The 27,456-nt window shown below is 38.4% G+C and overlaps 2 protein-coding genes across 6 annotated transcripts in view; one reads left to right on the top strand and one right to left on the bottom strand.

Annotated features, from left to right (window-relative positions):
- Window positions 1-5,135, top strand: part of lpin2 (lipin 2) — a 51,817-nt gene extending 46,682 nt beyond the window's left edge. For all 5 annotated transcript variants that reach the window (XM_088643447.1, XM_088643448.1, XM_088643446.1 and 2 more), the window contains 2 exons: window positions 2,495-2,598; window positions 3,181-5,135. In XM_088643447.1, the coding sequence (XP_088499573.1) occupies window positions 2,495-2,598; window positions 3,181-3,325 (249 nt within the window). In that variant the 3' untranslated portion in view covers window positions 3,326-5,135. The remainder of the gene's footprint in view (window positions 1-2,494; window positions 2,599-3,180) is intronic.
- A 654-nt stretch (window positions 5,136-5,789) lies between these two features.
- Window positions 5,790-26,219, bottom strand: emilin2a (elastin microfibril interfacer 2a). The gene is made up of 9 exons (XM_088643444.1): window positions 25,884-26,219; window positions 25,271-25,396; window positions 21,773-21,948; window positions 18,812-20,725; window positions 10,259-10,576; window positions 9,384-9,431; window positions 9,230-9,280; window positions 8,517-8,648; window positions 5,790-6,844 (listed from the first exon to the last, which is right to left on the bottom strand). The coding sequence occupies exons 1-9, from the start codon at window positions 26,036-26,038 to the stop codon at window positions 6,510-6,512; spliced, it is 3,255 nt and encodes a 1,084-aa protein (XP_088499570.1). The 5' UTR covers window positions 26,039-26,219; the 3' UTR covers window positions 5,790-6,509.
- Between the last annotated feature and the right edge of the window lie 1,237 nt (window positions 26,220-27,456).

Genomic DNA, 27,456 nt, shown 5'->3' with positions numbered 1-27,456 from the left:
ATTTCTGCTAATCTTTTATTCTGTTTTCTGCTTTCTTACTTTTTGTGTATTTGATATCATATTGTCGTCTTCTCTTCTCTGTTGTACATTAATAATCTTCCTTTCAGAGTTAAGTTTCAGTATGCTGTATATGGCTTCTGAAAAAGAACTTCACGGGGAAAGGTTATATATAATATATAAGACACGACGTTTGATGAGGCATAATGCTTTAAAGTGTGAACATAGGTAATGGATTGCTCTTGGCCATTCTCTCTCCCATCAGCAGTTTCTTTTGGGACCAGATAGTTCAGATGGCATGAAAGAGATTTTAAATTGCAGACAGTCATGCAGAACATGCACAATGGATTATACTATGTGAAACAAATGTGGGAAAGAATGCCTGTAAAATTGTGCTGTTTTTTTACTTGTCCTCCGATTATGTTTGTGTTTTCTTTCTACTTGTGCTGCAATGATGGACAATTTTTTGTGCTCAGACCTACAAAATCAAAGAATTGAGGTATTTCCAAGAGCACTGGTCCCTGGGTCTTGCTGTCTCCAGGCCTGCATACTGTTCAATATCAATGTAAACAAAGTTACAAAGGAGAGGAGGCCATATGGCCATATTCCTTGCTTTGACATTGGATTGTTAGCTTGTTGCTGACTCCCTTAACCCTTTCTGTAAAAATGTGCCTCCTACTCTCAATTTTAAATGCATTTCCCCATAGTTAATAACCACTTCTGACCTCTGCTTCGTGTTTCCCTGTTGATTCTGAAGACGATCAATAGGTTGATTTTTGTCAGTGCCTGTGAGGATGTTGAATGTACAGTATGAAGTGAGTCTCCTCATAATGTACTTTATTCAAGACTCATTCTTTTGGGCTGTAATTTATGTTGGAAAAAGAAAATGGATCATTGCTTGTTTTATACAGGGAGTAGGAGAACTAACAGTCCTCTCTAAGGTTCACAGGGAAACGTAAATTATATTACAATTATAAAGGATGGGAGTTATGTACTCATGAAGAGAACGTCTAGATAGCAGAATTCTGAACATACTATTTAGTACTGTAGAAGATATCTCAGTAGGGCATTACAGTAGTCTAACATAGTTTGAAGTGATAAAGGTATGTATAAATATTTCAGCATCAGCTAGGCTGAGAAAGAGTCTTAATTCAGTAATGTTATACTGGAGGAAGAAAGTGACATTCCTAACATGCTTCAAATGACCACACAGTTTGAAAAGCAACACAAAATCTACATGTAGTCAAGAATTTGATTTCATCACCATCAACGGCAAAAATGCAGCTGTTGTGAAGTTGATGTTGGGAGAGTGTGGCATGACCTCAGTCTTATCATAGCTGAGGTTAAGAAAATTGTTGCATCTGTACAGATATAAACTGTATCTGTAAAGTCTAGAAACTGCATAATGTAGTCTGAAAGTATAACTGAGATATGAGTGTAATCAGCATAGCTGTTGAATTATCAAGAAGAACAGACATGCAGATAGTACAGGTCCCAGCACGGAGCCCTGTTGAACATTCTGGGTGAGCAGGATGACCTCAGATTTAGAACAGCCACTTGTGTGGCTCAAGCGATAAAGCTGTTCAGCTGAGTGCAGCTGTATGATCTCGGGTCAAGCCTGGGTTATGTCACTAGTTGAGTGTGACCAGGAGTCATAAAGTGGCAGTGCACTATTGCCTGAGAGTTGACAAACTTAGAGCCAGGGCTCTCTAGGCTCTGCCTCTGTGGCCTCCTAGGAGCTTGAAGGCTTTTGGTACAGGGCTGTGTTGCTTGTGATGTTGCTCAAAGGTGGGAGAGTCTATATACATTTCCTGTTTCTCCCCTGAGTGCATTCATTGAGTTTGTAGCTGTGACCGAGATGCGTAAAAGATGCAATTAGCTATTCAGTATCAGATGGGTATAACAAAATTATTAGCATTTGTAAAAAAGAAAAAGAAACAAGACTAATTAGCTTTTAGTAGCCAGACAGGAGCTGAACTAATGAAGGGAAGTACCAGTGATAATTTTCCACGCACTCCATGCCGCCACTGACCGAACCAAAAGCTGCACTTAAATCCGGAAGCAGATGGATATTTAGTGACCGAAAGTCAGACTCCATCAGTAAACCACTAATGACCTAAACAAGGGCTGTTTCAAGTGCTGTGTCTGCTTTGGTTCACTGGGTGGGCAGCATCTACAGAATAAATTAGATGGATGGGAAAAAGAAGGATCTGGTTCTTCAGCTGGATCAAAGGAAGAGGTTCAGCAATCTGTCTGCCTGCTCCCACTCATGCATTGGTGTGGGGAATTTCAAGCTGGGCATTCTAAAGAGGCAGAAATGGAGGGGGTTGTTGGTCACCAAACAGGAAACTGGTGTTTGTATTCCAGGTTGAGTTTATAAGCTTGACAGTCACAGTTCATTTCCATTGTGTGCAGCTTAAAGCATAGCCATTAATTTTGTATTTATTCTCTCTCTAGCAGAGCCCCACGCTAACCTCAATTGCCTTATTGTTTCCAGGATGTGTTTGCCTACAAGCAGGTTGGTGTCCCAGTCTGTAGAATATTTACAGTCAATCCAAAAGGGGAACTAATACAAGAGCAAACCAAAGGAAACAAGTCCTCGTAAGTGCAGACCCATTGAATTACATTCTTTCCAGAATTGTATCCAGTCAGGTTTGAGGTGTGTAGAATAGCAAAGTGGAAGTATAAGATGTCAAATACTGAGTAAGGATTGAATGTGAAAATTAATTTGGTAACATTATTTTAGTTCCTAGTTTTTGAATGGGAGGCCTTATAAAGTCATTTAGGATTTATTAATGAAGTTAGCTTTTTAATATAAAGTAGAGTAATTGCTTCTTTGATCCAAAAGCAGAGAAGCTTTCTTTGGAATTTGTGTTTGACTTTTTATGTTTGGATTAGACTATCCATGTCTGTTTCCCTATCTTTCCACCAACAGGTACAGTACATGTGTAATAAAACATTTTAAATTTGTTTACGAATTTAAGTTTTAAGTAAGAATACAGTACTTAAATCATTGATGAAATCAGTGCCAGGATTAAGATGGGTATTTTTTTCAGAGACTTACAAACCTTCAGTGATGGTGGTGGGGTTTGGCTATCATGACACGAACAGATTCCAGCTCCTAGCTCAAGAGCGTCTTCGTTGTGATTCGCACGCTCACTTCTCGCACTTTGGCTTCCCCAGGTACAGCAGGCTAAGCGAGCTGGTAGAGCATGTTTTCCCATTGCTAAACAAAGAGCAGAGCTCAGCGTTCAGCTCGCCGGAGTTCAGCTCTTTCTGTTTCTGGAGACAGCCCATTGCGGAGATCAACGAGGAGGACCTGGCGTGACTCACTCAATGAGTCTCACCGACGCTTGTGCCCGCAGCGTGTGGAAGTTCCACCCGGGCGGTGGAGGCACTACACAGGACGAACAGACCAACTCGGTCAGTGTTTCTCTGTCCATAAGGATTGAACCCCGTTTCTTCAATAGCCTAGACAGCCATGATGATTCTTCCAAAAGGAATAAACATTTTTTTACTCGGTCGTCTTGCAAATCATTAATTAGCACTGAAGCTAATAAAGTTAGGAGTTTATAAAGGACACTCTTATGTCACTCGTTTTTAATAGACGAGAGTGTGGATTGTGACATGAAGTTTATTTTTTGTAAAAAAATCATGAGATTTCATTGTTAGGGGACGATTTTGCACTGGATTGAAACCTGTTGTAATATTTTCACTTTGGTTTGTGTTCTGACAAAAACATCAAATGTTTTAAAACTTTTTCTCATGAAATGTTGTATAATAATACAGTAATTTGAATGTAGCAGATAAAAAAATAGGATTTGCTTTGTTCATCTTAATAAATAATATTAAGTTTATTCTTTAATGCACAATAGAGCAACTTTCCTCTGTTCTTGCTATTTCCCTTCAATAGGTTGCATATTGTTTTCCACAGTGCAAGATTAAAATCCTTGATAGGTATTCTAAAGACATCTATGGTAATTATATCATAGCACAGTGGCAGCTCCTGCTTTGTTATTTTAATTGACAGCAAATATCTCATTTACAATTATTTGTTATTATTATTCAGAAATTAATTTGAAGGGATGTTATTTGTCTTGCTGAACTATTGTATGCAGTGCATTTCAACATTTTTCTTTTTATGTAGGGGAATGCAGCAGCCTTACTTTACTTTTCACTTGACTCAGTTTTTTGCACATAAAATTGCCGTTATTGTAACTGGCCGCTGTCAAGACTTAAATAGGATATACACATTCTGGAACCATTCAAAGTATTTTAAAGCTGGCGGAGAGAGGGAAAAGAGAAAATCGGTAAATGATTAATGTTAGCAATGACATTGATGTATAACAGTTGTTTAAAGTTTTGCAATTACTGCATATTTTCTTGTTCATTTAGGAAACTTAAATTTGGTAAACCTAAGTTTTTTTATCTATCACTGCCGGTATCTTTACCTTTACACAGTAGTTTAAATATCCACATGTAAGCAAGACAAGAATTTTGACGTATTTCTGTTTGAGACAATATGCTTAATATACAGTATGAAGCACAATCTTATCCGTGACTGACATGTTCCAAGATTCCATGCACTTTTAAAATCAAGGTTAGATACACAGCATTGCTGCCAGTGTGTATTGTATTTGTAACATTTCCTATCACTTGCAGTGTAGCATCTTTCATTCAGTATTTTATGAAATTCAAAAGTAAAGAAAATCTGTCTCAGCATTTCATATTAACAAGTGATGTCGTTCTTTCTATGAAAGTAATATATTTGTGTGAAGAAAACACACGTCATAAGAATAAAAATGGTATTTAAACTATAGATAGATATTAAAAAACTGATGGGACTACTGTGGTAGTTCATAAAGTCATAGAATTTAATTTTTTTTTCCTAATCTTCAATGCATTTGTTTGATCAATGTTTCAGTCCTGAAGTAAATAATTTGGTTGGTTATATGAATATTTGTTTGCATTCAGAACTTTGATATACCCTTAAATACATTACAATTTGATTATATTGTACCACATACACTTAATTTAAATGTACAGAATTTATTTGCAGTGTCTGCAGTACATGGATGATGTTGTCTAAACAGTTTACATGAAACATTAAAAAATTATAAATGATTAAAATTTCAAAATGTGTTTTGTGTCATTAAAATATGTACTGTATCCTAATGTAATCACTATTATTCCTAACACACATGCACTTGCATATATACTGTATAGAAAAATAGGAGTGCATTTAAAGCATCTACACTCAGTATTCTAAATTGGCTGAGAACATTTTAAATTCCACTTAATAGGATGAATGGGTTCAATACATTTATATAATGCCAGACAATACATTCTATTATACATTATATAATGAAATATGCAAGGGTTGGGGTCATGAAACACATAATAGTAATAATAAAATAATAGTATAGCAACCCCTGTAGAGTGTATTACCCTCCAAAACATTGGTTTGTTTTTTAAACAAATTCCTTTTTAAAGAAATTCCTGTCATATGTGTTAGGTTCCAAGGAGTGACCTGCTAACGCACAGGTGACACGTTCTCCACTGGGTGATGTTTTTAGTGCAATAAGCTGAATACTTTTCTAAAGCACAAAGCTCAACATGCCTTGATGGGATTTTTTTTTTGACGCTCATGAAGAGTGCCCTATATGGAGCTGGATATGTGATTAATTTAAACTGTCCTTCCCATAACAGATGGAGTTATGTGTCCTTACAGAATCATATATAAAGTTTTGGGATCATGTCTGTTTTACCATAAAGAATAAACTGCCGACACCTTTGATATAAAAAGTTTATTGTATATGTGTATTTCAGACAACAGTGACGTTACAGTAGACAACATGGCATTTCCATTTTATTCTATTTACATAACGGTTTCATTGGCTACTACTGACAGCTTTAAAAAAGTAAAGCTACAGTGTCATGGAGATGAAGAGCCAATGTTGTCTATTCCTAATTGGGGAATCATATGCATTTGAAAATACCAATTTTGTTACTGATTTATAAGTTACTATAAATTATTAAAAATTTTGGTCTCATGGATTTTTGACTCTTAAAATTTACAATACAAGTCAACAGAATACAATGATTTCTATCCTTTAAAGGTTGTACAAGAGATGTTAAGACCATATCTCCGTGAATTCAAATGACTGATTCCTTTTTCCACTGTGAAACTTGAAAACAAAGTTTCCCTTGAATTTCAGAAGTATTATTTCAGTACTGTCTTTATATATACACCTTAAATGTACCTTATTTTAGAGGAAAATGTAATGCATTTTTCATACAGTAGATTCTTTAGACACTGAGGTTGCTTACAATCCATGTCTTTTAATTGCATTAAAAATAACTATTATTCCATAAAAAATAATTTTTAAATTGGTAACAAAAGGAGACTTTCAAATATAGATTATTAACAAATATATTAAAGCTCCCACACTGACAGAATTCTTTAGCTTTAAAAAAAAATGTTTGGCCATCTCTTGCAATTCTTTAGCGGGCTATCTGTGGGAAATCGGGGAATACAGAAATATCCCGCTAAAGGTGGAGAAAATTTCATTGGACTGTGAGTAGGCCAGTCTGCCTGCTGTCATAACAAGACTGACTGTGTCTCCCGGTTTCAGGCTGAGGATGATGTTGAATGTGCCAGTGCCTCCACAGGTAGGCCTACCACCCCTGGGCCTGTATTCCAGCTGCTCTCTCTTGTAGCCTGCAGTGTCGAGCCTCAGGACGCTCTCATTGGATACTGACAGCACAGCTTCCACCCTCTCCTCCCGCTCGGCGATCAAGACAGCAGTGATCATGTACCGGCCCTCAACTGGAGCAGTGAAGATACCTGCAAACACAAGAACATAAGAAAAGTTACAGGACAGAGCAGGTCATTCAGACCATCCAGCCTGTTGGGTACTTAGCAGATAATTGATCCGAGGATTTCAACCAGCCATTTCTTGAAAGAAACTGAAAGAAAAAGCTATTGGCTTCAACAGCATGGCTGGGTAGCTTGTTCCATATTCACACAACTCTTCTTGAGAACTACAGTTCTGTCAGGGGCTCAAATACAAGGACATTTTGAATAAACACGACTTCTGATCCACAAAGACTTGATCTTTCGGACGCCCTCTAGAAAAGTACAAGTGAGAGCACCTGTAGGTAGCCTTCAACAACATTCATCAGCATGCACTGAGAAAGATATGCGTACACATCCAAATATCTTTATGATGCAGTGACGAATTCTGAATTTTGATTTCAAAATAAAAGTAATTGAAGGTTAAGTAAAAATGGCATTATCACCATGATATTATCATGTTTAAGACCATAACTCTAGCTACGACAGGTTATCCCTCTACATGTTTCATTTGGACACTTTTTCCTCTTTTCCACTGACTTGAGCTGAGCTGACCTCTCTGGCTGAGCTATAGTTAAATATGCCAACCTGCAGTTCAAGTTCTAATTGTTAGGTAATGCTAATGTAGGAGGTTTCAGCTATTAGTCACATTAGTAAAGAAGAACAAAATCAAATACAAATGAGCAAATATGCAATAAAATGATGTTGCTATTTTTATTCAGTTTGTTTATATATTTGTAAATAACCTCCTTAAAAGTTTCGCTTTCTATTACCATAAGAGTAAGACAAAGTGTCAGAAAGACAACTAGAATGAAATATCAAATATCAAACACTTTTAACATTGCAAATGTTTGTGATTAAATTATTAAAATTAAAATCTGGATATCAGAATTTAAAAAGCTCTCATACTTTAATTATTTTCACTCAGCTCCACTTGGAAATTAAATACAGTACTGTATTCCCCGAGTTGGACCAAACATGTACTTGAACCACAGTGAAAAGAAACACCTTCTGGCCAGATTGGTCAGCTCAACACCAGCTGAAACAGTTCGTGAAGACACTGTTTGTGGTAAATGCTTGGTTTTGAGTTTACCACACTGAAAATGTGAAACTGCTTTCAATATGAGTTTAAGGTACTGTATGTGATGCTGGTGCTTTATACTGTGAGGTCCAGTCTCAGGCTGCAAGGGGATGTTGCCTGGGTGCCTGGCAGGACTACAGACCACTGAAGCCATTCGGTTTCAAGTGATGGCTGTATTTGACAAAATATTATTTCTGAGGGAACAAGTAAAGGTTTATTCTATGCTGAAACGAAAAGAGACACAACATTTAGGCAGTGGAGCCTTCTTCAGGTGTCCCCTCCTTCAGACTCCACAGCTGAAACGTTATGTCTCTTTTTCGTTTCGGCATGGAATAAACCTTTACTTGTTCCTTTACAGCCTACACATGCTGATGCAGCTCCCTACCTGAATTTATTTCTGAAGGCACTATAACAATTCTTTGATTTAGAGAAGCTGAGGAAATAGTAGATGGGGTAGAAGAGAGAGAGAAGGAGATGGTTAAGGAGGAAAAGAGGGGAGAGAGAGATGGAGGAGAGGAATTAGATAAAAAAGCAGCAACAGCAAATAGAGAGACACTTTTGCCTCTTCTGAAGTGTCAGCACCTGTGTGAGGGTTATAGTGGCCTCCATCATTGACCAGCACTTTGTTGAAGCGGATCACTCCCAAGACACCAGGGAAGGATCTCTGGGTCAGACCAGCAGAGAAGGAGAACGGTTCTGTCTCAGTGCTGATTCCTGCAATCACACAGAAGAGGTAAGGATCATATAATTAGAAATTCCATATAGTCCTGCATATGTGCCATTTCTTTGGTAAAATTCAGATTTCTGTTGATTACGGAAATGTGAATCTCTATCAAACTGAGCGATAGGTACAGTATAGTAGACACTGGAATTCTTTGGGATGAAAAGAACTATAATAAAGTTATTATTAATAAAATGGGAGTTGTTTTATTCTTTTTTCTGTCAACTGTGAAAAGAAAAAAAAGGGTGCAATGCATCAGCTAAGGGGTGTGGTCAATTGCGTTTACAGAGGAATTACAGTTAAGGGTGGGATAAGACAGCTGTTAGGGTACAGCTAACACAAAAAAATAAAAATTGCCTAAACCATTATAAAACCAATGTGTGTGAACATATTAAAAATTGTGTACAGAATCCACAAACTCACACTATGAAACTCCCTTATGTTTTACAAAAATCCAAAAGTTTGAACACCCCATCATACACAAAGGACATTTTTTGTATATTTGCTACTGGACTTTAGTGTTTTCTGAGTGAGCAGGATGTCCTCAGTGCCAGAATATAGTGTAAAACAGTACCTGGGATCAATACAGGCTTATGAGGCAAAGGCTTCTGTGGAAAATGGCCAACTATATAACAGAAAAAACAGAGGAAGAAAAGTATTTAATTTAAAGTCCTCTTTTTCAGTATCCCCATTAAAACAAAAACATGCAAAAAGAAAAAAAATATTACCTGAAACAACCCTGGGCTCAAATGATACTGTAGTAATAGGAGGATAGCCTAGAAAGGAATAAAAACAGCTACATAACCATTTAAAACAGAGTTGATAATTCTTCTCTATCAATGCCACTGCTATTATTAAGAATAATATTCTTAGTTTTGCTACTGCTTGAAGTTTTATTCACAAGGAATGACAACGCCCCAAAATCGAAGCGTAACAAACTATTGGGAGTGAATATTTGGCTTAACCTGCTTGGCTGAGGGCCGACCTCCTGGCCGTAGGACGAGGAGGCCAGGACCCCCACGCAGGGTGACCAAGGGGTAGCTGCAGAGGTGGAGTTGGGGTGGAGGTGGGATGCAAAAGTCACACGCGAGGGAGAGAGATATCGCATTTGGTATTTATAGTGTTTGGTGGAGGAAGGACGAAGGGAGTGATTGCTAATCACTGGCGGCTGGGAATGATTGAGTGTGGTTGTTGTCATCCCTCCCAAACGTTAGTTAAATAAACTCAATTTCTTGTCTTGTATGAAAGAATTCCTTGTGGCAGCAGTAAAGCTGGATCTACTTCTTCAATGACATGGAACATTTTAGCTGTGTAACTGCAGCTCTTGAGATGAGGATGCTAATAAGGTCAACTCTGAAAAGGCATATGGGGGGCTATAGGACATGGGGTCCCAAACCTTATCCTCAAGGAGGGCATTTTGAATCTCTAATAGTCTACATGAACAGTCTGCTGGACTGCGAACCTTGATGACCAAAGTTAGAAACACCTGCTGAAGGAACAATCTATTTGAGGACAAAAGGCTATTCTCCCCACCCCCCCTTAGTATTTCAATAGAAAGTACTCCATTGCTTCCCCTATCACACATCCCTGCTCATACACTAACCTGGCGCTCCGGCAACTCCTTTGAAGTCGGTCATAAAGCCGTTGGTGTCCTGAGGCAGACCAGCAGAGGTCTTCTGCACTGTTCCCGGTGGGCCTGCCTCCCCTGTCTCCATCACCACCTTGGGCGGCCTGGCCACGGGCTGCCTAGTCAGGGGCTGCCTGAGTGTGGGCAGCAGGCGAGGCCGAGTGGTGACGGGCACCTGTTTCCTGGGAATGAATGGTAGCTGGATCTTTTGATCGTCTGGCTCATGTTTCCTCTGGATTTCCGGCTGAGCTGGTTTCTTGGTGACCGTACTGACACTAGGTTTTACCTTTATTTCTGGAGATAAGAAAACAGATAAAGAATTTAGTTTTCCCACAGAAGCATCAGAAGGCAAGCCTAGTTTACATCTCCCCTGCAACTGCACCCAAACAAGTACTGTACTTTAAATTGTACCATTATATATGTACCGTTATATATATATATGTTTTTAAATTTTATATTTTTTTACCCATTCAGTTAGACGTTGTCAATTATTAATCAGCAAGGCTTACCAATGCTGTAACTGTATTGTAGTCAGATAAGAACTGACTTTGCATAAGCTCTTTTTTGACATACCCATTGGTATCAGCTGATTGTTATTTGACAAGCTTCAAGCTCACACTGCCTGACTATTGAGAGAATACTGACCTCTCACTGACATCACTGCAAGCTTGCAGGTGCCTGGTCCCAGGGGTTACTCTTACATAGAAAGCTTAGGAATCCCAGGCCGAAGTTGGCCCATCTGGCAGTGGTTGGACAAGTACCAGCACTTAGGGAAACCCAGTCACAGATGTCTAACAACACTGATCAAGCCCAAAACCTACAATATCCCAACAACAGGACCCAACCTTCACTTCAAACAACGCTTTTATTGCCTTATCTACTCGTGAGCTCATCCTAAATGTTTTTATTCATGATTAAGCTGCTCCAAAAAAGAAAACTGAAGTATGAAATTCAAATGACCTTTAAGAATTAGTAAGACAATACTAATGTACTACATAAGTGTAATAGTTGTCTAACTTCAAACTTCTATTAAGGAATGTCTACCATGTTCTTACATTGTCAAACTGCTTTAAACAGACAGGTCTTGCTTCCTTTTTAATAAAATATGGTGAGTACCAGCTAAACTCATCCAAGCAAATTTTAACCTTAATCTATTTTCCTGGTAGAATTAATTCTGGAATTCAATTTGCCTTTAGGCAAGGGTAAAATCATAGGCCAGGGGTCCCCCTATCCTGGTCCCAGATGGTGGGTGTGTCTACCAGTGTTCAGTCCAGCTGGGAGATCTGATTCAGCTTGTTATTGGTTTAATTTGACCAATTTACCATTTTCTCCCAGCTCTTCAGGTGCTGTTGCGTTAAAGAGACATGGAAAACCTGCAAAACATACCAGCCCTTCAAAACCAGGAAAGGGGGACCCTGTTAGAGACCATCCACAACACAAGAGCTCTTCAACCTGCTCAACAGCTTGACTACTGTATGTTTCTGTCAAGATGTGATGCATCTTGACCTTCAGTTTTCCCCAAAACGTTTTATTTACAATTGTGTCACAATATATTCCTGTCACAGAAGCCAAGGGCTGCCATGGAGAGAGACCGGCGAGACGGAAGGACCCTATGCATAGCGGCAAGAAAAGAGAAAACACAGAGGTTCAGTCTAGGCTCAAGGTATCGGGTGAAGTCGTAGTGAGACATAAGCCCTCAGGTAGCAGACGTGGGGCGACCTGTTGAGGAGAGCCTCTCGACAACCGATCCCAATGCCGAGCGAAGAGGATGGAGAGACCCGGAAATATATAGCCCCAGACAACAAGACACACCGGAAGAACAAGTAAAGCCCAGGGAAACTAGGAACAAGACAGAGCAGGATTGCCCTCTAGATTTGGAGGGCGTGACATTTCACATTACCTAGTCTACCAAAGCTACATACAACAGCTTTGATCATTCTTTATTACTTTATAAATTTATAACAACATGAAATGAATTACAACCAATAAAGTTTCAGACTTTTTTAACGTCGAATACACAGTTGATCTCTCGACAACCCTCTATTTCTCAAGTGAAGCAAGTCATGTCTAAGTGCCAGGAAATGGGTGTTTCTCTTATCCAAGCCCAGGAGAAACTGTCATATTTCCAATATGGTGGGTGAAACAAGACTAATTTTGTATAACAATAACTGACCAATAAGCACTAAATATCCCATACACACTACAGTATATTCACAAAATAATCAGAGGTGCTCACTAAACTATATTAATAAAAACAATTTGTTTGCACAATGGTGCAGAATTAAATTAATACATTAAAATACACAAGCCCTCAAACAAAAGGAAATCGATTTTGGATTAATTTATACACAGTTATCAAGTTTATGCTGAACATTCTCATTATCAGTTTTCAATATTGTGATCAATGAAGTCTTCTGTTAACAATTCTCCATTCCCAGTCTATCCTCATTGTGATTGATTTTAGGAAATAAACATTGTCTGCTACCAAATCTGTTATTTTTTGTAGCTTTTCCAAAGATTGTCCTCAGTAGTCCAGGTAAGTGAATCTAACAGCCAAGTTTACTTTTACTATAGTCTTAATAGCACTGAAGCATATACTGTACAAACCAGTTCAACAAAGCAAGGGGTGTTGATTTGTCTTTGCTTGAAATTAAAATATTGCTTGTTTTCATGTTCAGTGTCTCTTGGAAAACCTGCTTTGTAATTGTTTTCGGGTTAAATTTTCAGCTTTTTAAAACCGTGTCAGATCTGACAGTTTGTTCCATTATTTCTTAACAGGCGCTGGCTGTAAAACCAGCAGTATTGCAAAATATTCACTTGTTGAGCACATGGCAAAGGCATGTGTCCACGTTTTGCAATAAAGTACAGGAAATTAAATAAACTGCACATAAATTACACTCACAGTACAAAATAGTAAGAGCCATCCATCCAACCATTTTCTAAAAGCTTCATTCAATTCAGGGTTGTTGAGCAGCCTACTGTATATCTCAGCAAGCAATGGGCACAAAGCAGGATACAGCCTGCTTGGGACACCAGTCCATGCTCACACCAGGGCCAGTTTTCCTCGAAGCCAATTAACCTACAGGTACCAGTATAACTTCAGACAGTAGCACTCTGCCACCACGCCACCTCACAGAATAATGTGTTCGGTGTTGAGCAGCCAGGACAACTTGAACAGGAAATAGCATACTGTATATTCCACAAGGCTCTGAAATAGTTTCAAACCCCAACTACATCCCTTTATTCAACCATGATAGCAGTTCTACCAGTTCTAGTGAGGATAGAGACCTGGGGATTTATCAGGCAAGAGAAGGTCACAGAATCCTCAAACCAGAAGTTCAGAAATATTTAACAAGTAAATATTTTTCCACAGGTTAGAGATAAATGAAATAAAGTAAACAAATTCTAATGATCCTTAGTGTTCATTGCTTTTGTGAAATATCTAGTACTAAGAACTGTTTTCTTTTAAGAGAGAATTTCCTTTTAGCTGGGTGAAACCACTTTAAATCAGTTTCCATTTTTGTCAGGTTCTGTGATACAGTATGGACATTGCTCTGTCTTTATCTGGAACCCTGTAACTGGAATCCTGAAGCCTAGGAATCGTCGCATCTCAGATTATGAGAGATGCCATTAAAACATCGGTTTTAAAGAATAAAGAAAAAAACATTTACATTAATCTATGTAAAATGTATCTACTTACAACAATGTTAAAATAGAAAAGGCATTTTATAAACAAAAGAGTGATTTAGAGGTTATGAAACCCCAATAACGTTTTACATGTCATCATCATACTGTAAGTGTTCAGTTTAGTTTTTTATATTTATGATTTAGCTTTTCTCTATCATGGTTTATGATGTCTTAATATACCGTACATCTTTTTTCATCATGACTTCCCTATGCTTGACTGCACTTGACTTTTACCAGGACCCACCACAGTAAGTCTGAGGTAAACCTTTCTACAGGAAGAGAGAAAGAAATGAAAGGCACACGAGTTCTGGCTGATCTTGAAACAAAAATCCAGGATGTCATGTTCTGCAGAGCACAAAAAGGAGGGTCACACATGTTGAAGAGTTGCCTGCTGGCCATAAACACAGCCAGGAAAGGCACTGTGAAGCATGACTATAAATATCAGCCTTCTGCCCTCAAGACTAGCCCAATTAACAAGCAATGCTAGCCTCTGACAAGCTCCCCCAGTTATGATTAAAGGGAACTGAAAGAGAAACAGACAGGCTTTCAAATTAGCACACAACCAATGTCCCCCGCAGCTAAGCAGAAACCATGTGCTGGAGGAAAGCATTCCTGTGGCGTTTGTGATAGGAAATTATCTTTCTTTTAGTCAGGAGAGCAGAAACCCAGGGTGTACTTAACTGTTTTTATGTTAATTTACCACGAAAGTACAAAATTCAAACTGGTGAAAGAGTTTCTACATGTGGCTGAGCTTAATCCTTAGTCTTGGTTGGTAGGCCCAAACTGTAACTTCGTATTTTACAATTTTGATTAACAGGCTGAACCTATAACAACAAGACAGGTAAATCCCACAGGGGTGGAAGAAAATACAGCCTCTACATGGGCCTGATTTACTAGCTTAGGATGTGGAGATTACTGGCAAACTTAGGTTACTCATGGTCACCAACAAAAAAATCTCATGAAAAAGCACACATTCTCCACATTTAAGTCAGACTGAGCTGTCTGTGGGATATGTTTCAGAATAAACGGGGATTGTTACAAGACAGGATTAAGAAGCCAGGATTCTTAATGTTACCTGCATAAATAAACTACAGTAAATAAGCTGCAAAAGTTCCCTGACTATGGCAGTTGAGAAAATGACTATCCCAGTCATTCTGGTGGCAAAACAAAGACACATATTTAAAAGAATGTGAATGATCTATTAAACAATATGAAACAAACATGTGCACATAAAAATGACAATTGTTACAATTATATTTTGGGAACCATTAAAAAATAGTTAAATCTGTAAATTTAGATATGTTCATGAACAATTGTTCTTACATGTTCTTAGCAAAACACCACTTTCTTCCTTCTCAAAAACATAAAACTGTATATTGTATTTTGCCATTATTTTGCATTCATTTTTCTGTTAAATCTATTTAATTTCTGTATTTCCATTAAATGTTATGTCTACATTCAAATATTATGACAGAAAAAGGTCACATATCTTTCCCTATTTTCTATATGGACCTTTCTTTGAAAACTGCAGATAGCAAAAGGACAAGGGTTACTCAGAGAGTAAAAAAACAAGGTTCTTGCCAGCATTTGTACATCTTTTACAGATAAGGAAAAACCAATCTGCATGTTGTGTATCATTAACAGTAGTAGCCAGCTTCTACTGTGGGTCTCCAGTTCACTGTTCCCACTGATACAGGCCCTGCGCTCTTCTCTCTGGATTCAGCAAGCTGTGGTCTGTAGAGTATCACAGGTTCCCAGGTCTGCCTACTGTACATGCTGTTGAACTGCATTTTTATTTCAGGTACAGATCATATTCCAGGTATCCATGGTTTCATAAACGCCTTCATTTATTTCTACAGTAATCTTTCCTACGTTCTGAAAAATGAAGTAGCATTATTTGACAAGGTCAAACTGCTAGGAAAAACAAAGCATGGAAATGTTTGTGGACACCAATTTGCTTTATAAATTGGCTAAAGTTGATTTCAAATGCTTACAGTGATGCAGAATACAACTTACCATAATATGATGTGCAGCACTATTAAATCTGCTGAGGACAAGATTACTGCCTAAGCATTTTGTGATACCAGAAAGGGAAATTCGAAAACTGCTTCACTGCCAGTTTTCTTTAAAAAATGGATCTTCAGGGGAAGAGCCTGGAAACAGATTTTCCCGAGGAAATGACAGCCCATCCCATGCTATCAACACAGCGGTGTTGTTTCAGTTTCCCATGCTAGCTCCGCTGAAGTGCATACTGTATGCCAAAGAAAGGATCTCTAGGGAAATGATTAGGCATGACATAATGTGAATACAGCCCCACATCTGTTGAGGGGGACTGCTCTCTGCTGTCAAAACCCAACAAGTGAGGCACAGGGAGGGTCCTGGAATGACTTCAGCAAGCGTAATAAAAACCAGATCAACAGATCAACCCAGAGCTGCTCTTTATGTTACAAGAGGGTGATTGTTTGAAATAAATGTTCTCAGATAAGTTTTACGATATATGGCCTTGAAACAGAACTTGTGGAGGAATAGATTTCTCTACATTAAAACCTACACAGTCTGTTGTAATGATACTGTAGGATTACAACTGACCTGTCAAGGGGTAATTGTTTATGACTAAGCAAGTACTTACTGTATAATATTTCAGAAACAACTTAACATAACTTAGCATAAGTAAGGTTACAGACAAGATAACCAGTGATTGTTTGGTAGTTAAGTGGCTGAGAGGGTCTAAAAAAAGTCACATCCACTTGACATAGGCCACTCTCACTCTCTTTTGCAGAAAATAATTTGCACAACATAATGAGACTGAGTTAAATGAAAATAAGCAATAATTTATTCACTACTAAAGCAGTTTTTGACAAATATAAGCTACTTCAGTTCTCAACCAAAAATGAAACCAGAATTTTGCTTTTTATTCCTTGTATTGCTTAGGGAAACTGTTAGAGTGTGTCATCTACAAGTTTAGAAATATTTTATCCAACCATGTCCACCCTCTCATTACTAAGCCTCTGGAAGTCTGAATGCTTGAACACTACAAATCAGGATTCATTAACCCTTATTTTACATTACAGTGTCTGCAGCAGGGACTGGAAAGACATACTCACCAGCTATGATGCCTTCAGTATTATGGAACACATATGTAAAATGCCAGTATAAGCAGAGTGGGATTTAAGACCTGTCTTTTTATTCTCTTGAGTGAACTGCAACAATTTTTAGCTATTAACAAACAATTCATTTAATACAGTACATAAGTTCTCCAGTACTAGTTTTAAGGCAGCATTGAAGATCATATGTATCCATTGCATAACACAACAAGCATGTGAAAAACAGTGACCCTTATCTAGAATTTTCCCTTAGCCAGCCTCCTGATTTAACAGCTACAAAATTCCTAAATATACTGTTACCCTGTGAGTCATATAAAAGCTGACCTTCAACAGGAGGTTACACTCATAAAGGTTTGTTTCTGACCACATACAGTACAAGCACAGTGCCTCACTGTTATATATATTATAAGACTTCAATGATTCTATGTAGAATTCCACTGTTTAGGAGGAATGGGAGATAGACAATCGACAAGTGTGTTTATAAGGAGTCTGCGGGGCACCAATAACACATTTAAACAGTGGTACTGTATTTGTTTGCTTGTTAGTTTATGCTGACGCCGAGTGTCCCTTTTAAACAGATGAAATGGTCAATCACCTCACTTTCTATCCTCATGTAAACATCCAGGTATCAGTAACAACGAATAGCACTCCTCCCCCAGTCCCATTTCAGAGGTTCAGCACCCACTGTGGTAGAGTCGTGTCTTTCACCCTCAGCAACATGAACCTGCAAGTGCCTGGAAAACCACAGGGGGCGCTGTGTTGCTGAGAGTCCACAACGCCCTGGCTGACTGCCACCCTGCCCTTGATGGTGCTCAACCACTCATCCTGGTCCTGGTCAATGTTGCTTAGTGAACAAAATGTCTGTTGTGTTGTGTTGTCAAGCTGTAATGTATTTGTTTGGTTGCCCTTTTGTTTTCTAAAATAAAATGGACCTGCTTGTTTAAAAATCATGTACTCCTGCATTCCTGTTACTCACACATGTAACATTACTTCTCTGTGGCAGGTTTAAGTACATGCTCAAGAGTCCTAGAGATAAGTATGGCTGCTGTCTGACAACTCCCAGATAATTGCAGAACAATTCAAAACAAAACGTCATTCTGCACTGAGACAAAATGATCTCAGGGCATTCCTGGAAAGGCAGGCCAAACTTTTGTCCTAACTCAGTTTGTGTAATGTAACGTTTGTTACCATTTACAAGTATTTTCTTTACTGTCTTTGTATATGGAACAATGAATTTATGTCATTACATAATTTGCAAGGGTAGCAGACAATTTGTCAAAGATGTCATTTCTGATTTGTTCTAACCTTGAATGTTCAATTTGCACAGAAATAAATTCATTTTTCGAAGTATTGAATTCACAACAGAACCATTTTACCTCATTTGAAACCTGAATTCAGACGTGGAAAGCTTTCTATTACATCTCTCAACCTTACTTTTCTCATGTCTACATTTTTAAAAATAAATCTTAATCGGGGTAAAGGTCATAATGCTGTATTAGTTTCTAAAAATGATTGGTTTTACCATCATAATGCTTCTCAGAGATCTGTAATGTAAATCAATATTTGTAAAGTCTTCCAGCCTGTTACTGAGGAGCTCTTAATAATGGCACTGTAATTTCAAGAAATAAAGGAAAAAAGACATTTGTGGCCAATAAATTGCTTCATGTTCTCCTTTGTCTCACTGGAAAGAGAACACCCACGCCTAAGTAAAGCTTACAATGTTTATTACAGAACTTACCTGGGGGGCTTGGAGCTTTGGATAGATCTTGAAGATTCTTGGCAATTTCAGAGATTTCATTCTGGCAATTCTGGAAGGAGTCCTTCAGTCCATGGATGTCCCGGGACTGAGTCTCCATTGTCCCATTGAGCTGATGGACACAGGTCCACAGGCTGGTCACATGCTTGTTGAGGCCCTCCTTGATCCTCTGCAGGCTGCCAGAAATGGAATCCAGCTTGCCGCACACACTCTCCACATTGGACACCCGGCCGTCCACATTCGAGACCTCCTTCTTGATGTCTTGGGTGCTCTCCTTACACTGACTGACCTCTGTGGTGATTTGTTTAGTAAGTTGATCCAGCCTGTCTTTCAACTCATCCAATTGACTACTGTTTCCATTCATCTGGGACATGTGATTATCCAGCATCTCCTGGATTTTATCAGCATCAGAACTGAAGGTGTTGTCCCTTCTACAACAAGTAGAATTAATGTGGAGGAGATCTTGTGTGTATTTACTCAGAGAATCCCCTAAACCTTTAACAGCACCCCTTAAACCACTGACATTATCTTTAAGAGAGACAATTTCACCCTCCATGCCTGCTATGCTCTGGCTGTTAGACTGGATAGCCAGCAGCTGTTTGTCAACAGCACTCTGAAGTGCTGTGAGCATTGCAGTGTTGGTATTCATATTTGAATGCATATACCTTAAGTTATTTTTGTAGTTCTGAAGATCCCGGAGAGAAGTTTGGATGTCTTTTGAACTGCAATCAGCAGAACATGAATTATTCATTGTCTTTAATCTTTCTTCTAGACGTTTCATTTCATTTTGGACAAGGTGCTTATGGGAAATCAACTCATTCTGTAGATTATCTATTAAATCAACATATATTTGAGTCGAAGCGCTGTTTCTCGTTTCTAAAGACGGGACGGATAATTGGTCCTCCAAAGAGATCAGTCTGTTATCAAACAGATCTCTCAATCTATCCACTTCATCTGTAATCTGCTGGCTCAGTTTCGCTTCTATGTAAAAGCAGTGCACTTCAGCATTGCTCTCTGTGACATTGATTCGGGACTCGAGCTCATCAAGGCGCTCCCTGGAATCATCTTCAATTTGAAGAGTAGCGAAGCGTTCCAGCTCATTATCAAGCCTTGCATTGAGGATCCTGTGGGCTTCTGCAATACGATCAACCTTCTTTTCAAGGTCATCTGGCTCGGCTTTAACAGGGGAACCTGACTCACAGCAGCTATTGTCTTTCCTGGCCCCATGTGACCCTTCCACCTTTACCATGAGATCTTTAATCTCTTTCCTGAGGCCTGCCTCCTTGGTCTCATAGAGCTCTGTCAGGCTGAGGTAGTTGGCTTCATTTTCTTCACACTGCTGCTGGACAGACAATATATTGTAATCACAGGAGTTTTTCAGATCAGCCAACTTGATCTCCATGCCTTCCAGTATCTCTACTCTTAGCTCCTCAAACCTGCTGTCAACATAGGCCTGGTAAATATCAAAAGGGGGCGCTGTAGCATGGGCACCTTGGGCAGCTTCCATGAGGACCTTCAGCTGCCCATCATGCCCGTTCACTTTGCTGTGCAGGTCGTCCAACATCTCAGTTTTGGTTTTCAAGGTGTCCATTACATTGTTGAACCTGGCCATCACATCCCCCATCCCGTCCTGCTCTTTGCTGTGTTCAAAGCCATTCACATGAATGCTCTCTGTCTCCCCGCCCACTGCACTGTCAGGCAGCTTCAGGTTGTTCAGCAGGGTAAGCAGCATCGTGCTTGTGTCCTCCTGGATGTTCACTCTGAGGTTCTCGGTCATCCCAGTCAAGGCAGCCTGCAGGTCCAGAACGGTCTGAGAGAGCCGCTGGACCTCATCTTCCAGCACTTGTATCTTCCCCTCCTGGTTCTCCGGCACTCCTATCTCTTTCAGCCCTGGTTCTGCAAGATAATCAGCATCTTCATCACTCAAACTGCAAGTCACACAAAGTGCAATTTTGTCTTGAGTGCCAATATAACAAGATGATAATTATCAGTTATGTGCAACTCAAAATCCTAGAACAGTTAACTATTAACACAGAGGTGTGTAAAACAGGCATAGATTAATTAAATTTAATAAATTTGATAAAAGCTTTAATTGCTTGCTCATTGATAGTTAATTTAAGTGCAGAATCCACTAAATCCTTCTTAGTTGTAAAGACTGAGATCTGCCTGGCATGTTATGAAGGTGTTATGATTTATGCACTGCAAGCTTGATAAAACGTCCCACATTATACTGCAGTTGTGTATATACCAGATCCCAAGATAATGTACCCCAAGATTAACATGTTTATAAGTTCATCATTATATTAGCAGGGTTACAGTAATGACCTCCAAAAGAAACAAAATACTAAGAAAAGGTGTAGATTACAGAGTTAAAAGTGATGGATGACTTGTAGACTCCGTAGAAGACAAAGCAGGGCTTCAAAGAAAGAAAATAAGACCTTTTACTAAATTTGGTCAAATCTAGTTTCACTTATAATGGCAATAAACGTTGTCCTTGATATCTTCATAATAAAGGGGTTAACTGTATCTAAATTAAGTGTAGTCCCGACCTTAACTTGCAAAAGATTACAGGAATGTACAAGATGTACTGTAGCATGATATGCATTCATGTACAGTAGTACTGTCGGAATAACTGAAATGTTGGCTTTACACTGTCGGATTCAATTAAACAAACAACATTCTCCAAATTAAGCTCATATTTTAGCTGTCGAAGTTCAAAGTGGACATAATGAGATTGGAAAATATTCATTAAATTTGTTATAAATAGGTCTTCAATGGGTATTTAAGTAGAGGTATATGTTTTCTATGGGGGGAAAGAATTTCCACCAGCGACAGTACAGTATGTGGCTATATGCATTTATCAGAGGTGTTTCTAACAAGAACGTATACTCCTTCATTAAAGGAAAATCAATTTATCATAATATTACATTATTAGTGCCTTACTTGGTGCATTTTGTGCAGGTATTGGGGTTCGATTGGGACCCAGTGACATTTGTCTCGATGGTGTATCCTTCAGTTCCTTGCAGTCTGAGCCCTGGAAACCAGGACAACACCTCCACTCCAGCTCAGTAATGGTCTTGTAGGCAATCTTGTATGTAGGGCGAAAGCGTGTCCGATACCTACAAAATAGTGAGAGTACTTGGATTAACATGAGCAGCACCACCTTTACTAGTTCTGCTTCTCATTTGCAGGTTTGTCAAGAAAGATGGTAATATGGATAAAGTACTAGCAAATCTTAGAGGAAAACCTACTTCAGACTAAAAACGGAGACAAAATTCAACTTTCCACAAAGCAAAACAAGTGTAGCAAAAGTGTATTAAGTGTAGCTAAAGCTTAAGAATAGCAAAGTGAATGTCCTTTAGTGGGGGTGGCATGGTGCCTTGCTGCTCTGGGTTCAGTTTCTGGGGTGCTATCTGCATGGAGTTGGTTTGTTTTCTCTGTGTTTCCTCTGATGGGCCAAAGACAGACTACTAGGACAACTGTCTCGGGGGTAAATTTGCCCTGGTGTGAGTGTGCTGCACAATGGACAGATGTCCCATCCAGGGTGTATCCTGCCTTGTGCCTGTTGCTCGCCAGGATAGGCTCCGGCTCCCCCATGGCTCTGTATTAGATAAAGCCATTAGCAAATGAATAGATATCCTTGAGTGGCCCAGTCAAAGTTGATGTGAATCCTACTGAGAATCTGCCTAGCTATGCCCAAGCAAATTAGGGCAACTCTGCAAAGAAGAATGTGCAAACAATTTAACAAACCATTGTGAAAAGTTGGTAGAGCTTTACCCATAAGAGATCTGCAGCAGTAATTACTAACAAAGGTGCTTCCATCACATTGAGAGTTCAAAGGTCTGAATGCAATCAACATATTTCAGTTTTTCTCTTTAGTTTTTGGTGATGTTAACTGTAACTTATCTGACCCTCAGAAGTATTTGGTTTGAGCATCCAAGTTTTTAATAAAACATTAAGCTTAAGAAAATGTACTGTTCTTGAAATCATGTTTTTAATGTCACATTTGCATCATTTTGTAATTTTAACAAATTGGGAAACCATAGAATTTGCATGGCACTGTATATTATAGTTTTATGCTTACATTGTTTAAGGACAATGTGCTTATTCTATTCCCTGTGTATATTACTGTCCATGTCTGTGTTTGAAATAAAGTACTTTTGTAGCATAATGCATGCAAGGTGCAGGAAAATAAGAATAAAAATGTTTAAATGCAAAGTACTGTAAAATCACTTTTCTTGAATACAATACATAATATTAACAGAAGATGGCAGTGCTAGGCAATGCACAGACATCCACTTGGCTACGGATAGGTTTTGTTGTTGTTTTCGATTGTTAAATTAGCATAAGAACCCATTGATAATCTAAACTATGAAGTCAAGTATTTTTTATTTATTTTATTTATTTATTGTACTAACCTTAGATAATTATTTAGTGCCAGTGGAGAAATTCCAAAATTCAACTTGATGGAAATCATGAAACATAGAAAACTGAATACAAAACACAGAATGATTGAACCTGTTAAAATACTAAAAAATTGGGGAATATGCGAAGAATAAAAGCACAATGACTGATTAATTAAAAGGCAAATCGATGAGAAAGGGGTCCTGTTCCTGACCCTAATGAAACAGGCTATTTAAAGACACACACCCGAAGAAGGCTTCACAGCCTAAATGTTCTGTTTATTTTCTTCTCTTTTCGGAGTGGAATAAATCTTTACCTGTTCCTTTGCAGCCGACGCATGCTGACGCAGCTCCCTACTTGAACTACTTAAAACATAATCTACTGACCTACTGTACCAACGTGCCTCTGGAAGGCAGCAGGAAACCAGTGTACCCAATGAAATCCCATGTGAATACACACACCAAGGCACCCCAGCCTAGAATCGAACCCAGGATCCCAGCACTATGAGGCAGCAATACACCATCCATTCCACACTTATTTATTCAATCGATTATGATACTTGTGCTCCAAGTCAGTTTGTACACCTGAGCAAATTCCAAAGGACTATGTCTCCTCAAATCTTCATCTAACAATCTACCTAATTTAAAATGATACTCTGAAACAGAAATGCCAACTTGGAAGACCTTCAGGTATCATCTTGTAAACTCTTTGTTGTCAAGTAATTCGCCTTTTATCCTCACTCCAGAAAGTCCTTGTCTAATGAATAGTTATCAGGGAGTGGTAAGGTCTAGATTCAATTAGGGCGCCTTCAGGCTCTGCTTTTATCCAGCTAGTCCTCCCCCATTCCCAAAACTCTTACTCTTACTTACTATAACTTGGGAACAGATAATGCCAAGTTTCTTAAGAAGATTATTTAACTAGTCTAGGAATATTCATACTTCAGTCTTGCATTTCCTTCACATCACCACAATCTACTAGAGGAGGACCAGTTCTTACAAACATCCGATTGTGTAGCTGCCTTTGAAGACCCATTATATACAGCTTTGCGATATGGGATACCCCTTACTGTTCTGCACTACTGTTAAAGCTCCTGGCAGGAAAACAGTGTGATCTACCTGCGTATTATTGTTAGCCCATTCAGTATGTTCTTTAGTTTCATTTTCTAAACAGTAAAACAGAAAACAAAATATCCTCAAATAAGAAGAAAAAAGCACAATGGACAAATATGACTTCAACCTGAATTGGTATACATAGCTAGTGTACAATAATGTATTGGAGACATAGCAGAAACAAATGGTCAAAGCTTAAAAAGATGATGACAACAATCAATTACATTTGTTTCTTCAAAGGGAAATTTAACTTATCTGAACATCCATCAGTGCCACACTGCTTAGGGGATGATACATAGAGCACTGGATCCCAGCTATTAAATTTATTTACTTAAACAAACTCCAGATGGTTTTCCATTTCAAGTGCCTAATTATTATTTTCATTGCAGCTCTTTCCTACAGTACTTTCCATAATGTACAGTATGTCCTCTAAAATATTATGCTTTGGTGCATTACCTGCTTAAACTACTGTAAGATTTTTTCTCCTAAAACACACTGAGGACAGCTGCAATAAAATTCAACACATTTATTCAACTGTGATGAAAAGGCCATCATGTCTTGTCGATTATATGTAGGCTGTAAAATGTATGGCAACTGGAAAAGGGATTTGGCTTTAATTCCCCTTATGGGAATGACAGTGTATGAGTTTGCATTTTTACAGTCTAAAAAGTGATTCAAAACAAAGCTTGTATTAATAAAATGCATTGAAAGAAAAGAGCAATAATAAAGGATTAATCCATAAGGATTCTTTAATAAATTTAATACTATACAGAAAGTCCCAAAAATTAGTTTTTTTTTCACCTTATCAGTTACAAACTCTTAATATTTTCAGAAAGCCCTCGGATGCGACAAAGCAGCTGCTGTAGTGTTCTGACCAATAAACTTACATTCCCTCACTCCGCCCTGACCACTCTCCCGGGACACTTACATCACTTGAGGCTCGCAGTTCATCGCATTCCCCGGGCAGGGTGCAAGCTCGGACTGGACGTAACTTTCAGTTCCATCCAGTACAGCGCAAGTCACGTTCTTCTGCACAACATATGCACACCAATTCCTACAGTGAGATCATTAAAGAAGTTAAAACACGCCGACCACACCCTTTCCACACAAAAGCAAGAAAATAAAACATGATATTCAAACACGTAATACTACCATCCTGATAGCATTCCCCTTCCTGTAAACACATAATAATAATTATTATTAATATTAATATTATTATTATTGCATTTCTTAAACGAGACGCCACCAAATGTATAAATTGAGACTCAGTTGCGAGTTTTTTTTAACTACAGATAACTATTGATTTTAATAAACATTTTCAGTCTAATAAATGAAGCAATTGGGAGAAAATGAAGTCAAAGACAATGTAAAAAAATGAGACTAAAAACGTTTGTGGTGATGAACAATAATGTACACGTTGTAAATGCATGGATTTAATTGAAAATCGTGAAAATACGTTTCACTGCACCACACTACACGCTTCTGTTAACGTTTTCGGTTTAAATACTGCTAAACCAAAGAAAGAAAAAAACGTTACTTACTTATTTCTGTGCCTGTGTACAGAACCGGAGTAAGGAGCACCCTGTGAGAACAGGTTATATTTTGAAGAAAATGGAGTTGCAGAAAGTAATGAACAAGTAAGAAAGAAAATAAAACTTGCAAGTTGCCTTCCGGAGCCAGCCTGTAAACGTTTCATTTTATAATTTTATAGTGCATGCATTGAATAAAAGGTTTTCCAGCTCTAGATCCTCCAATGTTCAACGGGAGAGCTTGTTTCTCACAGTGTGGCCAAACTGACTAAAGGCTAAGCGTTTCGTCGAGTTTCTCAATCTCTGCTCGGATGTAGCGACTCAAGTCCACAGGATTTGCTCTCCCTCTCCCTCCCCCTCCCGCATCATTCACCGGCTATTGTCTGTTTGGCATCTGTTTTTTATGTGCAAAGTATTTAAGACTGGCACATCGATACTACTATTTCCCTCTAGCAATGGTTGCTGGTCAGAATAAAATAGAACTGAAGTTTTGGTTGAAATTTTAATTTAAGTTTGATATAGATAAAAGAAAATGATTTTAGGCTCAGATACCAATGAGCACTCTGAGATTTTCACAATTTTTTCTTTAACGTTATTTACTCATTTTACAGTAAACGCATTTTTACTGACAAAAGCAACTGTGGTTGTGTGTATCAAAAAGTTAAATTTCCCACAGTGAAACAGCCTTTATATTGTGGGTATAAAAACACAAAAGGAAGTATTAAACTGAGTCTGGCATGACTAACTTGGGAAAGATGCAGAAATTTTCCCTCCCACGGTTCAGTCTAACCTAAATGACTGAATGAGCAAACTATAATTTCAAATCATAACCCTGTTTAAAATGCTCACTGGCATATTTCAAATTAAAACGGGTCTGGTTCATTGTTTAAAGCATTACAGGCAATATGCAAAAATAAAATTGTGGTACGGTATATACAGCAATTGTTTTTTTAATTGTGTCTAATAAAAAGGGACACCAAAAAGATCATGTTTGCTACAGTTGCTAAACTAAATTTTGTGACCAGGCCCGCTACATACTTTACAGTATTGTTTCAAACATGAAAACTATAGGAGAATGGTACAGTAGATACAAGACATTACCCCCATCAGAATAAGAAGAGGTTAAACCCATGGTAAAATGTAGGAGGAAGGAAGAAATGTTTTGGCTGAGGAACAACAAAGGCTGAGGAGAGAGAGAATGTGAGAAGGGGTTCAGAAGGTATAGGGGTATAGGGACAGAAATATGGGACATGACTTCCAGGGTGAAATTCCAAAATCTTTAACTGAATAAAGAGATCAGTAAGAAATACCTGACCACCTCATTACCTACTGTACAACAGCACTATGATGTCCAGAACCTAAAGTGTCTTGAAAAAGTATTCAGGCCCCTCCTATGGTGGTCCCTTTGTGAAATTATAAAAGGATGCATCTGCAATCTTTAAACTTAATATTTTAGTCACAATTTGAATGCTTAACTCAAACTGAAGACAGCTAAGGGTACAATAAGTAACAGTTATATCAGTAAAAATCAGAGAGAAGAATCTGAAATATCTTGATTACATAAAATTCAGACCAATGAACTCGG

Source organism: Lepisosteus platostomus, chromosome 8, assembly GCF_059453375.1.
Source record: "Lepisosteus platostomus isolate fLepPlt1 chromosome 8, fLepPlt1.hap1, whole genome shotgun sequence".
In the NCBI taxonomy this organism is placed as follows: Eukaryota; Metazoa; Chordata; class Actinopteri; order Semionotiformes; family Lepisosteidae; genus Lepisosteus; species Lepisosteus platostomus.
Note: the sequence above shows the minus strand (reverse complement) of the source record. Positions and strands in the feature narration are given on the sequence as shown.